Below are 16,190 nucleotides of genomic sequence, written 5' to 3'. Positions count from 1 at the left end.
TAAATAAATTGTCCTCTGCTGTTATCCATATTGCTTCTCTCATTCTTTGGTGAGTAGACGTATTGGTTACATAGGCATCAGGAAATAGATATTTTTTATTTTGCTTCTTTTTATTCAGATTCAAGCTGAGTACGATTAAAAGTTGTTGGGGTTTGTTTTTACTTAGACTGAAGTTTGTATTCCTATCTACTGATATTAATTCATTGTTATCTTAATATAGCTTAAGGTGGGGTGCATGCATACCCATATGGAAACGATATATATATACATCTTATAAAGTCTGTATCTGTCTTGTGTGAAACTTGTATGAAAAGCATACAAGAGTGAAAAACAGATATAAGATCTAATCTGATATTCCATTCTAGGCAAATTGACAGCAAATAAAACTAAGTACACTTTTAAAACTTTTTTCTTTTATTCATTTTTATTTGAATTCAATTCAATTTTATTTATATAGCGCCTAATCACAACAACAGTTGCCTCAAGGCGCTTTCTATTGTAAGGTAGGCCCTACAATAGTACAGAACCCAACAATCATATGACCCCCTGTGAGCAAGCACTTTGGCGACAGTGGGAAGGAAAAACTCCCTTTTAACAGGAAGAAACCTCCAGCAGAACCAGGCTCAGGGAGGGGCGGCCATCTGCTGCGACCGGTTGGGGTGAGAGAAGGAAGACGGGATAAAGGACAGAAAAATGCTATAATGTAATGTGGTGAAATTATTATCAACCAGGTGGTTCATGAGACAATTATTTTAAAGTAGTCTGGTTTTAACATTAACAATGAAGAATTATAATAAAAATGTAATGCATCTAGGCTACGTCCACATGTACCCAGGTATTTTTGAAAACGCAGCTTTTTAGATGCAGGTGTCAGGTAAACTTTAACGTGCTCGTGAGAAAACCCTAGAGAAGAAATTAGGTCTCTTCAATGGGGCATTTCTTTTGAAACTTTTGACAATCACGTTTTCAATATTGTCTTGGCCATTAAACATTAACTCCAGGACAGTGTTTGGATTTTTCCACTTTTGCCGGAGTTCATTGTACACTTTCACACTGACTTCTTCAGTGTTCTCTAAGGACATTTTAAGCTTTTGGGACAAAATTTTAGCCCAAATCCTGTGGGTAAACCTGTTCATGATGGCTTTATCTGCCCCTGGAGGCAATTTCCTTGCCTCATTTGCGTTGCTTATAGCGTGCAGAACCAAATCTTTAGTGAAGCTTTCAACAACTTTTACGTACTCTTCTCGGTTTTTATATATAGTGAGTACTCTTTTTGGTAAGGCCAACAGGTGTTTTGTAAATGTTGGGACAGTAATATCGTCAAGCTGTTCCCTCAGACATAAAATCAAATACTTCTCCTTGCAGTTATGTGCTTTGCAAAGATTGGTGAAAATGTCCTTGTTGATATTGGTCAGCCTTTTTGGAGATAGATCCAAATCCCTCTCGTCAATCTGAGGCCAGATTTTTTCAAGCAGGCGATCGCTGATAGAGTCGGAGTTGTGGCACCGTGTGAAGTCCTTGTATTTAGACGAGGCTTTGCCTGCGGCCTCTGAAACTACCAACTGAATAACTTTATAAACACAAATCTTTTCTTCAGACAGATAATCAGATGCCAGAGTGACATCATAAGAACCAAAATCTGAATCAGACTTATGGACTGACCTATGTAGTGTTTTCTTCACAGGCTTTTCCAGGGGGGAAGCTTCTATGTTGTCCAAGTCTTTTGAGTAGTTTTTCTTCAAAAAGCTCTTCTTCGGTTCCACTGTGGCTGCGGTGAGGGTTTGAGGAAGAAACATCTGGGACGACACAGACGCTTCTTCCTCAGATGAATCACTAAAACCAATAAAAACATTTAGATATATGTTAGGTGGCGTTGGTGCAGGATGCAGTGATATTTCACTGTCAGCTGTGGATGTTTTATCAAGACTGCTCTCCTCTGCAGTCAAATGCAGCTTGAGGTTTTTTGAGTCTGAAGAGTCCTCCAGTCCTGGAGTTTCTGTTTCTTCATTATCACCGTGGTCATCTACAGAAATTTCTTTCAGGATGCTGTCCTTTGCTCCTGTTTCTTCTGTTTTCTCAGGGGACTCTGTGTCCACTGAGTGAAGACAGGCCTCATCAGTCTGCGTGGACACTGGATCTCCCTTCTCCACGGTTGTGTCCATTGCGTCCTCTAACATGGAACAAAGTTTCAACATGTCTTTCAGCAAAGTGGAAGGCAGCTCAGTGTTGCAGTACTCTGGGTTGAACTGCAGAGATTGCCACTGTGGTACAATTGTACCAAAAAAGTGGTCACTTAAGGACTTCCATGTTTCCACTGAGGTGTTACTGTGTGGAGTTGTCATGTTTAAGTTTGTATTACTATTTCTCTGACTCTGAAATGTAGAAGAGGAAATAAATTGTTGGCTGGTTGGAGTTGGACTAGGCATGTGTGCTCTTTGTAAACCAAATGCTTGGGAGTCTGGACGGCTCCTTTATATAGGTTTAAGCCCCGCCCACGTTCGGCTGCAGCCACTGTGACGTCATCCACTTTTCTTTGACGTTGAACCTTCAAAGGTTTGGGGGCGGGGTTTAAGCTAATCTCTGACACAGCTGCATGACATTTAAATGGCATAAACTATTAATTTAAATTACCCATTGTAAATGTTGTTCTTAAAGCAGACTGGTTAATAATAATTTCACCACATGATATTTTCAAATTATTTTGTATTTGCTTAAATAAATGCATAATTCAAAGACTGTAATTTTTCATTGTATATCAAATTACAATTGGACATTTTAGGTGTTCCCTAAATTTTAATGTAGGCATCAGGACATAGATATTTTTTATTTTGCTTCTTTTTATTCAGATTCAAGCTGAGTACGATTAAAAGTTGTTGGGGTTTGTTTTTACTTAGACTGAAGTTTGTATTCCTATCTACTGATATTAATTCATTGTTATCTTAATATAGCTTAAGGTGGGGTGCATGCATACCCATATGGAAACGATATATACATAAATCTTATAAAGTCTGTATCGGTCTTGTGTGAAACTTGTATGAAAAGCATACAAGAGTGAAAACAGATATAAGATCCCTTGAAAAATTATATACATGAAACTTGTATATTTTGGATACTTACTAAAACAATATATGAAAGTAATGAGAAAGTGGCCACCTTCATGAGTGAATCGCATAAGCCTTATATGATTCACTATATGAAGTAGGCCACATCTTATGCAAGTCTTTTATAAGTTTTTTCTATTTCTTTTCCATATGGGTATACTTGAGCTTGTATGTATACTTTTTACCCTGTGTGAATAAATTCAAACTTCTGCACCCAATTCTTCCTTTTTAAAGTCATTAAAATGTATACTGTAAAGTTAGAGAAATCATTAAAAGCCCCAAACTACAATATAATATTCATAATCATTATAAGAGCCTCTAAACTTCTCACCACATCTGTATGAAGCTCCTGGCACTATTTTTGGTGATCCCAGCATCTGTTGACAAATTTGGGGCGGACATCATAGTAATTTAACCTTAGTTATGGTTCATACTAGGTTTTGCAATATTATTTTATAATTTTACACATTTGACTTTCTTATATATTTCATTATTTTACTCTCACTTACCACACTTTATATTTTATCAAAACATTTCTTTCTTATAGCATTTTGTGAGCTGATTTTGGTCCAACTGTAATTATTACAAAAGGACATCTTAACTGTATAATCAGTGTGTTGTTTATACAGTTAAGATGTCCACAACCAACAATGAAAAGAATAAAAATAAACCTTTGAACCTCTCAAGGCGCACCCTTGTAGTTTGATCAGGTGCTTGTCGGTTTACAGAACTTCTCTGAATGGCTGACACCCTTACCAAACGCCGGGTAACTTTACAGTTCTTAATCATACTTGCCCCTTAAAAACCCTCAATAAAATCTGAAATTCAAGTTGGTCTCAGCTGCTCTCCACTCTGGATTCTTTAATAATTGAGATTTCAGCGGTGACTCTGTCTGATCTCAGTTGCCACGCACTCGCCTTCTCCATACTTTGCTCAGACATAAGCGCTCTTTCAGACTCATTGAGTCTACCTGCAGGTTTCCTGGAATCAAAATGAAAGTAGAGAACAAAAATCACTCAAGAAATCTCATCCTCGTCACCAAGATTGTTGTGGAAAAATACACTGAGCATCGACCCAAACTGACTCAGATTTATCGAAAGAAACTTCAAACCTCTGCAAAAGGATCAACACAGCACCAACGGGGTTCGTACCAGCACTGACAAACAGGCAAAATAATAACAGCTCCTCTATAGCCATACAGATACAGTGAAAATGAAAGTGTTTTTGAATTTTATTTTCTGTAAATCATTTGATTTATTTAATAAATTAAATATTATATTTTAGAGGCCGTTCTAATCTGATATTCCATTCTAGGCAAATTGACAGCAAATAAAACTAAGTACACTTTTAAAACTTTTTTTTAAATTCATTTTTATTTGAATTCAATTCAATTTTATTTATATAGCGCCTAATCACAACAACAGTTGCCTCAAGGCGCTTTCTATTGTAAGGTAGACCCTACAATAGTACAGAACCCAACAATCATATGACCCCCTGTGAGCAAGCACTTTGGCGACAGTGGGAAGGAAAAACTCCCTTTTAACAGGAAGAAACCTCCAGCAGAACCAGGCTCAGGGAGGGGCGGCCATCTGCTGCGACCGGTTGGGGTGAGAGAAGGAAGACGGAATAAAGGACAGAAAAATGCTATAATGTAATGTGGTGAAATTATTATCAACCAGGTGGTTCATGAGACAATTATTTTAAAGTAGTCTGGTTTTAACATTAACAATGAAGAATTATAATAAAAATGTAATGCATCTAGGCTACGTCCACATGTACCCAGGTATTTTTTGAAAACGCAGCTTTTTAGATGCAGGTGTCAGGTAAACTTTAACGTGTTCGTGAGAAAACCCTAGAGAAGAAATTAGGTCTCTTCAATGGGGCATTTCTTTTGAAACTTTTGACAATCACGTTTTCAATATTGTCTTGGCCATTAAACATTAACTCCAGGACAGTGTTTGGATTTTTCCACTTTTGCCGGAGTTCATTGTACACTTTCACACTGACTTCTTCAGTGTTCTCTAAGGACATTTTAAGCTTTTGGGACAAAATTTTAGCCCAAATCCTGTGGGTAAACCTGTTCATGATGGCTTTATCTGCCCCTGGAGGCAATTTCCTTGCCTCATTTGCGTTGCTTATAGCGTGCAGAACCAAATCTTTAGTGAAGCTTTCAACAACTTTTACGTACTCTTCTCGGTTTTTATATATAGTGAGTACTCTTTTTGGTAAGGCCAACAGGTGTTTTGTAAATGTTGGGACAGTAATATCGTCAAGCTGTTCCCTCAGACATAAAATCAAATACTTCTCCTTGCAGTTATGTGCTTTGCAAAGATTGGTGAAAATGTCCTTGTTGATATTGGTCAGCCTTTTTTGAGATAGATCCAAATCCCTCTCGTCAATCTGAGGCCAGATTTTTTCAAGCAGGCGATCGCTGATAGAGTCGGAGTTGTGGCACCGTGTGAAGTCCTTGTATTTAGACGAGGCTTTGCCTGCGGCCTCTGAAACTACCAACTGAATAACTTTATAAACACAAATCTTTTCTTCAGACAGATAATCAGATGCCAGAGTGACATCATAAGAACCAAAATCTGAATCAGACTTATGGACTGACCTATGTAGTGTTTTCTTCACAGGCTTTTCCAGGGGGGAAGCTTCTATGTTGTCCAAGTCTTTTGAGTAGTTTTTCTTCAAAAAGCTCTTCTTCGGTTCCACTGTGGCTGCGGTGAGGGTTTGAGGAAGAAACATCTGGGACGACACAGACGCTTCTTCCTCAGATGAATCACTAAAACCAATAAAAACATTTAGATATATGTTAGGTGGCGTTGGTGCACGATGCAGTGATATTTCACTGTCAGCTGTGGATGTTTTATCAAGACTGCTCTCCTCTGCAGTCAAATGCAGCTTGAGGTTTTTTGAGTCTGAAGAGTCCTCCAGTCCTGGAGTTTCTGTTTCTTCATTATCACCGTGGTCATCTACAGAAATTTCTTTCAGGATGCTGTCCTTTGCTCCTGTTTCTTTTGTTTTCTCAGGGGACTCTGTGTCCACTGAGTGAAGACAGGCCTCATCAGTCTGCGTGGACACTGGATCTCCCTTCTCCACGGTTGTGTCCATTGCGTCCTCTAACATGGAACAAAGTTTCAACATGTCTTTCAGCAAAGTGGAAGGCAGCTCAGTGTTGCAGTACTCTGGGTTGAACTGCAGAGATTGCCACTGTGGTACAATTGTACCAAAAAAGTGGTCACTTAAGGACTTCCATGTTTCCACTGAGGTGTTACTGTGTGGAGTTGTCATGTTTAAGTTTGTATTACTATTTCTCTGACTCTGAAATGTAGAAGAGGAAATAAATTGTTGGCTGGTTGGAGTTGGACTAGGCATGTGTGCTCTTTGTAAACCAAATGCTTGGGAGTCTGGACGGCTCCTTTATATAGGTTTAAGCCCCGCCCACGTTCGGCTGCAGCCACTGTGACGTCATCCACTTTTCTTTGAAGTTGAACCTTCAAAGGTTTGGGGGCGGGGTTTAACTAATACCTTATAAGTTTAAAGTCACAGTCATCTAACAACAGAAAAAATACTGATTGTCTAAGAGAAAAAAATGCATAACTAAAAATGTTTTCCATCTTTTACATCAGCAAACAGAATTCTTACTGAGCATCTTATTGTTTGGTTTAATTACTAATGCAGGAATGTTGCTCTTGCAGCTCTGTGATGCGGTTCTTATAGTCTGCTTGGAGCTGAATGCTTTCTAATATGACATGCTGATGTTTAGCAGGTTGAATGCTTACCATCCCTAAAATGCAAAGACTGAGCAGGATTTTAAGAAGTTTTTGTATCATTAAAAAAATATACATGTGAATGTTGACAGCTTACGACAATTACTGCTACATCCCATAGCTTGCCTTTTAGTCCTAAACATAAAGCATAGCAGAACCTACTGGGAACATTAGTAATATTTGCATTTGCGTATGTGTTAAACTTTTCTGTTGTTTCCTTGGAAACGTGTGATTTTTTTAAAAACTTGTTATACACATTTCAGTATTTTCATAATTAAGAAAACTGAATTTCTTTTCCATTTTCACTGTTTCCTAATTTTTTTTTACATGAAATAAACTGTAAAATCAGAATTAAATTGCAATCCTTATTTGTATTTTTATTATTTCAGTATAAAGAATAAAACATTATTCTCAGAATTTATTAGAGTAAAGCCTGACTTCCTGTCTTACATCACAATCCAGCTTACAGCCTGCATAGACACACGATCAGGGTGAGCTCTTGTGGATCTGGAGACTGACAGGATAACTGATGACTGATGAGGGGAATAACAGCGCCGAGCAAGTTTATTTCAAATTATTTGATAAGAGCTGCTGCACTACAGAGATATTCAAATTTATATGCATTAATCTACTCGGTGAGCTCATGCTCTTTATAGAGCTGATGATCTCTCCCATCACAGTTTGATCATAGAGATAGTTTTTTTCATCTTTGGTCTCTCCTATCTGCTCTGGCAGAGCTATACTGAAATGAAATCAGCCATGATGTGAATAAACTAAGAATTCTACAGACATTTCTCAGTCAAGTTGATGTTACAGAAGGTGACAGGACAGGATCTTAAACTGTAGCACCGTGCTCTTTGGCAAAGCATGACAACTGATACTGTGTTTGCAGAAGGCAGTAATGCAGCAGTAATGCAGCAATTCTCCAATTTTTGTAATTTTAAGCCACAAAATGTATATAATATGTAATTGAAATACAAATTATCCACAATTAAAAATCCTCAGCATTAGTCAAACAGCACTGCAAACTAAATCCCTCTATCTTCATGGTGCATGGGTTGGTCATTTGCAAAAGAAGCCTTAACTGGACTACAGCACATTTTTTTAAATTACGATTGTCAAAATGTGACCTCACGCTTAATTTGGTGAATCTCAGCATGAATAAAACATCCCCAGACAAACTTTGAAAGGCCACAAACCTTAAATATCATAAGTCACTTTATTTAAGAACAGCAAACAACAAGTGCAAACAACGACACCAGACATGATTTGAAACTGACAACCCAAGAGATTCAAATGATTTCAACTAAATGAAACTATCACTAAAAACAATTAAGCAAACACACGGCACGTGACAAGCTTGAAACTGGGTGTGACGTCCTGTCTTATTTCAGTCTTTCCTGTTCTCCACACTGTCTGGTTTCCTAATCTGAAAATGTCAGTGAGAAAGAGGACATTTTTAGTCATGAGTCAAGTCCTGCTGGTGAGGTAGACTACGTGATCTGGAGGTGGAAGAGGCTGTTTCCGACTTTCAACTGTGCACACAGAGCAGAATCCCTTGTTTTCACAACCAGCTGGCTCATGGAGGTGTTACCAGTCACACTGCTCATGTTGAGACATGACCTGGGCTTCTCTTGTTTGACTTGCCTCACAAGAAAGTGGCTAGATTAAGTTAAAAGTATATATCTGCTGGGAGACTTTTCCCCCTTCATGTGCTTAACCTGCTTCCCCACAATGCATCGCATATGTCATGATTTATATTTTATAACCACCATGGATTCAGACTACTTGCCCCTGGGTTTTGCGCCCTTAATAAACCCGGTTATTTAAGAATATTTAATATTATGCTAAAATAATGAAGGCCAACAAACATATTTTGCAAAAGCTCACAGGCAGGAAACATCTTATTTGAAATTACACCAAAATATCGTCCTCATTAGGTCCCCCTGCCCTGAAGCACCCAGATTTAAAGCCTCTCCGCCCATAATCTTATTACTTTACAAATAATCAGACCTCAAAAGACACAGATGATGAAACCCTGCTACCACAGAGGGATGCACCTCCCGCTCCTCCTCCTCTTCACTATCATCATCATCCTCATGAGCGGAAGTCCTGGGAAACCAAAGCCACAGGAAACGCGGCATGATCCGAGCCGCCTGCTAACTAATCACCTAACTAACCAGCACAGGTGTCAGTCCCACCCTGACTGTCGCACTCGGGGAAGCATGGGAGGCTCTCCGAGCGTCGAGATACCAGGTGGAGGCAAAGAGGGATACCACGTCCTCAGGGTAAGAGAACATTTTAATGTGGACGTACGGACTGTGACCTCCTGTTAGCCCGCGGAGGAGCAGCTAACGATAGGATAGAAGTGTTATTTTTCCTTTAGAGGAAGCGACCTCTACTACTGGCTAAATGCTGATGCTAGTAGAGACTTGTGTTTGACACAGACCCCGAGGAGGACTCAGACACACCCAGAAATCTCTTCACATAGCTCGTTGTCTTTATTGTAAACGGCTAGCTGTCCCCGCCTTTGAATGGAAGCTCCTGCTACGCCCACTCTCTAGCACCAACCGCTGATGTGTGAGCTTGCTAATAGCCTCTCGGTCTACACTGTTTAAATGATATATATCCATATTAGAAACTGGACACGGTTAATTGTCATTCAGACGTGCAGTTTGTGAGACAATCAGCAGATGTCCCCTCACTCCCCAGCAGACTGGATGATGCCAGAATAACCGGTGTGGCTGCTATACGTGATTTATGGAAATGGGTGTGTGTGACTGTTTTCATTTGAAAACGTTATACTCCACCAGTCAGTCCAAGCTTTTAAAGAGTTTCATCACCAGATTACACGCAGGGAAAATGGGCCACACTAAAAGTAAAATGCTAAATGTTTGCATTTTGTGCTTCAAAGATCTGTGTCCAATCAGACCCACTGATCAAGGATCATTAAGAAAAAAGGATCACTTTGAACATAATTCATTCACAGTGGGTCATTAGCTCAGTTTGTTTTAGAAAAGCCTTTAAAAATTCTTAAAAAGATACTTTAAATACAATTCAGGGACACGAAGTTGCAATAAGACAACAACAACTCATAAAAACACTTGCCCCAACAAACAGGTGATCAGCTCTAGGCGTACCTAGATGATGGTGGGAAGGATACTAAGAAAGGGAGGAAGGAAAATAAACACCTGGGGAGTGGAGATAAGAAAGAGTGCATCACAGGCAGTCCCACACCAGCCCTGAACCTATAGCGGCATAGCAAAGGGATGGTTTTAGTGGTTTTATCAAAAAAAGGCCAGTTTGAAGCTAATGTTAAATGTAGAGAGGATGCCTGTCTCTTAAATCCAAACCGTGAAAAGAAAGAGAGCGGCCTGATACCTGAAGGCTTGGCCTCCTATTCTACTTTGGAAACTTTTGGTATCAGAAGTAACCCAGCCATCTGAGAGTGAAGTGCTCTGTTAGGTTATTATGGTAATATGAGGTCCTTAAAAGACAATATGCCCTGAAGATTCAAGACTTTGTACGTGAGAAGGAGTAAAATAACCAGTTAAGGCTAGTTTCCAAGAAGGAGACTAATGAGTCTTCTTGGAAACCTCACTTGACACACTAGTCTTAAACCAGTGAGAGGAATGTTAAACTACACAGGAGTGTTTGCCAAAACAGAGATGTACAGGTTTTCATTGAATGCTGCTCGTCCTTTGTGACAAGGACCTGTGTGCAGATATTTAAAAGACTGGCATTAACCTGCTTTACTTGAAAACCTTCTGACCGCCTTCTAATCTGTAGGTGCAAGAGAATTCTCCCGGTCGCCGTGCGGGACTGGAGCCATTCTTTGATTTTATCATCTCAATCTGCGACACTCGGCTGGTGAGTTTCCGGTTAGGTCAGTGTTAGTCACAGATATTCCTAGGAATCATTTGGATATACTGGTTTCTTTACAGAACAGGGACAATGACACCCTGAAAGAGCTGCTGAAGATGAACGTGGAGAAGCCCGTCAAGATGTTGTTGTATAGCAGCAAGACGCTGGCAGTGCGGGAGACGACGGTCACGCCCAGCAACATGTGGGGCGGCCAGGGGCTTCTGGGAGTCAGCATTCGCTTCTGCAGCTTCGAGGGAGCCAATGAAAATGTTTGGCATGTCTTGGTGAGTGTTAGGTTCTGTCTGAGGCTGCTTTTTTTGGGGGGGTGTTCTTATTTATTTCTGTGATCTCATGTGTTGATAGCTGCATGTTTTTGAGTCCAGGAAGTGGAGCCGAATTCTCCTGCATCCCTGGCAGGTTTGAGGCCGCATGCAGACTACATTATAGGAGTGGACACCGCCATGACTGAGGTGCCTGCTTAAGATTTTATTTTTATTTTTTAATGCAGGAATTAAACCAGGAACAAGTTAACCTGATGTGTATTTTTGTGGTTTTTAAGCAGAGCGAAGATCTGTTTTCCCTCATTGAAACACATGAAGGGAAGGAGCTAAAGCTCTACGTTTACAACACAGACGCAGACAACTGCCGCGAGGTGGTCATCACCCCAAACTCTGACTGGGGTGGAGAAGGCAGGTATGACAGTCACTAAAAAAAAAATGATCCACACAGTTTCTGTTGCTGGTTAAAATCTGTGAGCTTTCTTGATATTACGTAAGAGAGGAGTTTACAGTCAATCCTGCTAGTTTATTTAAGTGCAGAATTTGTTCTAGGCTATGTTTTTATTTTCATTTCTGGATTTAAAAACTGTGTTTGATATATAAGTGCTGAATGCAAAGCCATATGCTGCCTTTGTTAGTGTGGTTGTTGGTGCCAGATGGGCTAATGAGTATTTCTGAAACTTCTGTTGATGTCAGAGGTCAGAGGAGAATGGTCAGCCTGCTTCAAGCTGATAGCAAGGCATCAATAACTCAAATAAGCTAAGAACACAAACTCTTTAGACATTAGACACTATAGGATTTGAAAAAGATTCCCATTATTAAGTCAGTTCTGCTGCAACATTCAGATGATAGGGTCAAAACTTGGTGTAAACAACACAAAAGCATGGATTCATCCTGCCGTTTGGCACACTTTAAGTACCAACGAACCTTTTTTTTTTTCCGTTAATGCTATGGCCTGTCGTTGTTGACCATATCCATCCCTGTAAGTCTACCCATCCTCTGTGACACGTAACAAAGCTCACATCATCTTAAACTGGTTTCTTGAACATGACAATGAGTTCCCCGCACTTAAATGACCTCCAGAGTTTCAGAGCTCAATCCAAAGTGGTGGAACGGGAGATTCTCATCATGGTTATGCAGCAAATCTACAGCAACTGTTTGGTGCTATCATGTTAATATGGAGCAGAGTGTCTGAGGAATGTTTTCAGTGCTTTTTTTGAATCTGTGCCATGAAGATTTAAGGCAATTATAAAGGCAGAAGTGCGTTCAACCCAGTACTAAGAAAGTGATGGAGTATACTTCTGCTACACATGTAGAAAGTTATGAATCATTCCACCAAGAAAAATGATACCCCTACGTTTAGGTGTATCTTGAGTTTCAGTGGGTTTGATTGTTGAAAAAGTTCTACTGTAATTTGAGTGTCAGGTTTTTCTTTTACAATGTTTCTGATGCTGCCCCTTCACAGTATTGCTCTATTTCTGCCATGCAGTCTAGGCTGTGGGATTGGCTACGGTTACCTGCACAGGATACCTACCCTGCCATTTGCTGAGGGTAAGAAGATCAGTTTACCAGTACAGACTCATTACGAACCACCTCCTTCACCAAAAGATGGCTTCACAGAGGTAAGTTGGCATCTTTAATAACTGCATCCAGAAGTAAATCTCATTTTGATGCTGTCTGGCTTCCAGCTTTTGTTAAAATGTACAAAACACTGTTGGTTACCAGGTCCACCTCTCTGCCGTCGTTCCAACTGTTCCAATTGCTGTGTCGTCTTCTGCTTCGACGGGATTGGAGCAAGGTCTCGCTAGCTTGTCCGTCAGCTCAAACCCAACATCGGTCCTGAGCAGTCATACAGGTACACTGTCCTCTCTGACTCTTTAGCATTTACAATTTGAGCTGATCTGAGGATGAAATCTCACGGAAATTAATTAGTAGTTCAAATGAAACCTAAGTGGAATAACAGAACAACAAGAGTTAAAGGCATTTAGAAACCTATAATATCTCCTCCTTGTTGTCGCTTTCTCATGTAATAAAACATATGATTATATAATTTCAGGAGTTCCTGCTGTCCCGCTGCACAACCAAGTACCCCTCTCACAAACTGTTCCACTGTCTGTCAGTCCTGCTCCAACGCTACCAGGTTGGTTAAATTACATTGGGTGTTCATAGCTCCCCAGTTTTTGTGCCAAGTACAGTCTGTAAAATTCATACTTTATGATCCATGATGCGAGTCTGCTACACCTGTCTATTTTTTCTCCCTTTTCTTTTTGTTGCATAGGCGTAATGCCCCTACCTGGAGGTCTTTCACCTTTTCCTAATCTACCAAACCTAAATGTCTCATTGCCAGATGTGAGTCATGCATTGCCACCGGGAGTTGGAATACAGCCCGCAGGTATAAATGTGTTCTGTCAAGCATGCTTGGGTTCGGATGTAAAGGCTAACGCTGATATTTTGCTTTCTTACTATCCAATGCAAATTAGAAATGTATTGTAAAGACGTACAGTGTAACGACCACAGGCAGCTGAGAATAGTCCAGCTAAATACAGTTTATTACTACTGAGTGACTTTGATGGAACACGCCCAGCTTAGTAACATTTTAGCTTTTAAAAGTGTGATGGCAGGCTCGCTGTTTTTGGTGTTCCCAACATTTGTTTATAGAAACAAATGTTTAAGGGTTTATTTTTAATATTGAGATAGCAGCGATTTAGTGAAACTTGGCTATAGGATTTAGATTGACTGACTTTTAAGTGTCCTTGAAAATTCTGGAACAGGTTTGACTTATTAACATCACTCCTTCTCCCATTTCTAGTCTTGACATGATCTTTTCATAACACAGTTAAGTGACAGAGACATTGTGCAAAGATGTATCCAACAGTTCAACCTGGTAAATTCTAACGGTTGGAAGAGGAAAAAAGTATTTAAAAAAAGAAAAACAGGTTTTCTTCTTTTACAGTTCTGTAAACATTTCTATTTTTGCCTCCATTGTTTGTGTCCATTCATATTTTTCCTCTAGGCTTTGACACATACTTCAGATGTGTCATGTTGACTAGTGTATTATGTCATTTTACTGGATCCTCTGATTAATTGGTTATTAAATGTGGGTTATCTATGTCTACGTGGTTATAACATTCAAACACAGCATCAGGGTCAAGTCTGGATTCAGTATCTTGCCCAAGGATAAACTGACAAGTGGATTGAAAGAGCCAGGGATCGAGCCACCAAACATCTGATTGGCAGACAACCAGCTTCACCTCTGACCCCTGTGTAAACTGTTTCGAACTAGCCAAAATGTTCTTGAGACTTGACAGATGACAAAAGTAAAACTGAGTATAGTGTGGGTATAAGACATCCTCCTAGAAAAGCTTCAACTAGTCTTTGCATTGAATGTTTAGTCTTTAGAATACTATTCTTCCAAAAGATATTCCCTCATTTGGGACTCATGATAGAGGGAACTAAAGTCAATTAAAAATCTCCCCGAGGTGTCCAATTAGTTTGAAATGTGAGGATACAATTCTCATTGTTATCATTTCCATAAGCATGTTATTGACCCCTTGAGCCATGTAGATGGATAATGTCATCATAGAAGAGTCTACTACCATCGTGATCAATCTTTTTAATTGTCCCCCGTGGCATACTAGAATCCATAACTGGAAGGGTCAAACATTTCCTTTACTTTTCCTCCCATCCACATGTTTGCAACTGCAGTCTAAAGGACCTTTAACTCTTTTACCTTATAAAGGGATAGCTGCAGATCAGTGTAGCAGATCATCAACTAATCTGAAGGTTGGTGGCTCGATCTGTAAGCCATAGTATCCTTGGACAAGATACCGAACTCAAAGTTATTCTCAAGATTTACTGAGAATCAATCCCCTTATCATAAAGATGACATCTGATAACCACCCTGTATCCTTAATGATGAGTTGACACCACAGTATATATCCATTAAGATGTGGTTTGACAACCAAGGCAGAAATCACCCTCACTAACTTTTGATGCACACAAAGAAATTTCGTTTTTGGAAGCAAACCTGAAATGACCGAAAGTGTTTGGTTCAGAAAAGGGTTACCCCTGGTAGGCGTCCAAGGGTGAAAGGGTTAAACCAATTACTAAGTCGATCATTTTAAATCATGTGAAATTTGCTTAGTGTTTATATTTAAACTAAAGTTGTGGAAGAGTAACTTACCTTTAATATTCAAATGCATTGTTGCACAGAAACTGGATTCTGACTCACACCTCAGTGAAAGTGCTTTACAAAGGCATCTTTCCAGGATTGGTTGAAATGGAAGCAAACACCGTCTGAGCCTTTTCTTTAATACTGAGTGTCGTCTCCAGGCAGGAAAAGTAGAAGTGTAGTGTCCAAGAGCTAATGTTGTTAAAGTAAAATTACAATTTTGCTAACTGAAGGGTTTTGTGTCATCTTCTGCAGGTCTTCCACCTCTTTCAGCAATTTACCTGCCGGGTGCTGCCCCCAGTGCAACTCCTCCCCTATCCAACTTTGTTTCACCCCCAGTCTTTGCCAGTACTTCGCCTGCTTCCACTATGCTAATGAACAGTTTTCATGCCAAAACCCCCAACTCCCCATCAGTGACCACCTCTGGATCAATAAATATTACAATGTCTGCAGACTCATCTTAACAGAAAGCAAAAATTGAAGATGTTGGCATGCTCTCTGTAGAGTCTTTACACAGTGTAATCTGACCATTCACCCCAGCACTCGGCTGACAAATTCCACGTGCAAACAGACCATCAGGATTGTTGTGCGAGCTCGGCTGCAAGAATGGAACTGGTATTAAATGCAGGGCATCCAGTTTGTCCTGGAAATGGTGTGTCAGAAGAAAAGCCCTGCGTCTGAAGGCAGTTAAAGGAACTTTGAGAGCATTTTGGAGTTTAAGTTGTTCTGTAATAGAGGACATTTAAATTCTTTTTAAAATATGGAACATGGGTTATTCAAATTGTGCAAATCAGCATCTTCGCATCTTCAAGGATTACACTACTTAACGGGAGGGCTCAACTATAACTTATACTACTGGGGATCTTCCATTAGAAAACAAGGCTTGCTGGCTGCAGGATTGCAGACATTGTTTTCTTGTATTGTATGAAATTATTTGTAAAGTGAAATATTGTTACCTTGATTAAACTGATGTATTTTCTCAATGTTAGCCTCTGGTTTTTCTCAT

At 39.7% G+C, this 16,190-nt stretch overlaps 3 protein-coding genes across 5 annotated transcripts; 1 reads left to right on the top strand and 2 right to left on the bottom strand.

Moving 5' to 3' along the window:
• Positions 1-644: 644 nt before the first annotated feature.
• LOC113008008 (uncharacterized) lies at positions 645-2,722 on the bottom strand. The gene is made up of 2 exons (XM_026145108.1): positions 1,663-2,722; positions 645-1,562 (listed from the first exon to the last, which is right to left on the bottom strand). Exons 1-2 carry the CDS (start codon positions 2,424-2,426, stop codon positions 1,556-1,558), a joined length of 771 nt encoding a protein of 256 aa, XP_026000893.1. The 5' UTR covers positions 2,427-2,722; the 3' UTR covers positions 645-1,555.
• A 943-nt stretch (positions 2,723-3,665) lies between these two features.
• On the bottom strand, positions 3,666-6,557 carry LOC113008005 (uncharacterized). Of its 2 annotated transcripts, none has more exons than XM_026145104.1 (2): positions 5,713-6,557; positions 3,666-4,082 (listed from the first exon to the last, which is right to left on the bottom strand). In XM_026145104.1, exons 1-2 carry the CDS (start codon positions 6,474-6,476, stop codon positions 3,938-3,940), a joined length of 909 nt encoding a protein of 302 aa, XP_026000889.1. In that variant the 5' UTR covers positions 6,477-6,557; the 3' UTR covers positions 3,666-3,937. The 2 variants fall into 2 exon arrangements, with proteins under 2 accessions (XP_026000889.1, XP_026000890.1); XM_026145105.1 differs by lacking the exon at positions 3,666-4,082 and adding an exon at positions 4,896-5,612 and having other exon boundaries at positions 5,713-6,553.
• A 2,326-nt stretch (positions 6,558-8,883) lies between these two features.
• LOC113007663 (Golgi reassembly-stacking protein 2) lies at positions 8,884-16,172 on the top strand. 2 transcript variants are annotated; one of them, XM_026144437.1, is made up of 10 exons: positions 8,884-9,159; positions 10,661-10,741; positions 10,816-11,019; positions 11,119-11,205; positions 11,298-11,428; positions 12,503-12,635; positions 12,739-12,868; positions 13,070-13,153; positions 13,292-13,405; positions 15,440-16,172. In XM_026144437.1, the coding sequence occupies exons 1-10, from the start codon at positions 8,899-8,901 to the stop codon at positions 15,646-15,648; spliced, it is 1,434 nt and encodes a 477-aa protein (XP_026000222.1). In that variant the 5' UTR covers positions 8,884-8,898; the 3' UTR covers positions 15,649-16,172. The 2 variants fall into 2 exon arrangements, with proteins under 2 accessions (XP_026000222.1, XP_026000221.1); XM_026144436.1 differs by having other exon boundaries at positions 8,919-9,159; positions 11,295-11,428.
• The last annotated feature ends 18 nt before the right edge of the window (positions 16,173-16,190 follow it).

Source organism: Astatotilapia calliptera, chromosome 16 (assembly GCF_900246225.1).
Source record: "Astatotilapia calliptera chromosome 16, fAstCal1.2, whole genome shotgun sequence".
Lineage (NCBI taxonomy): Eukaryota > Metazoa > Chordata > Actinopteri > Cichliformes > Cichlidae > Astatotilapia > Astatotilapia calliptera.
This window is presented reverse-complemented; position numbering and strand designations above follow the sequence as displayed.

Excerpts from the sequence above, each read along its gene's own strand:
- LOC113008008 (XM_026145108.1), bottom strand. The coding sequence starts at position 2,426 with ATGCCTAGTCCAACTCCAACCAGCCAACAATTTATTTCCTCTTCTACA.
- LOC113008005 (XM_026145104.1), bottom strand. The coding sequence starts at position 6,476 with ATGCCTAGTCCAACTCCAACCAGCCAACAATTTATTTCCTCTTCTACA. Across the intron at positions 4,083-5,712 it reads GTGAAGAAAACACTACATAG|GAAACCTGCAGGTAGACTCA; the intron begins GTCAGTCCATAA and ends TTTTGATTCCAG.
- LOC113007663 (XM_026144437.1), top strand. The coding sequence starts at position 8,899 with ATGATGAAACCCTGCTACCACAGAGGGATGCACCTCCCGCTCCTCCTC. Across the intron at positions 10,742-10,815 it reads CAATCTGCGACACTCGGCTG|AACAGGGACAATGACACCCT; the intron begins GTGAGTTTCCGG and ends GTTTCTTTACAG. Across the intron at positions 11,429-12,502 it reads GACTGGGGTGGAGAAGGCAG|TCTAGGCTGTGGGATTGGCT; the intron begins GTATGACAGTCA and ends TCTGCCATGCAG.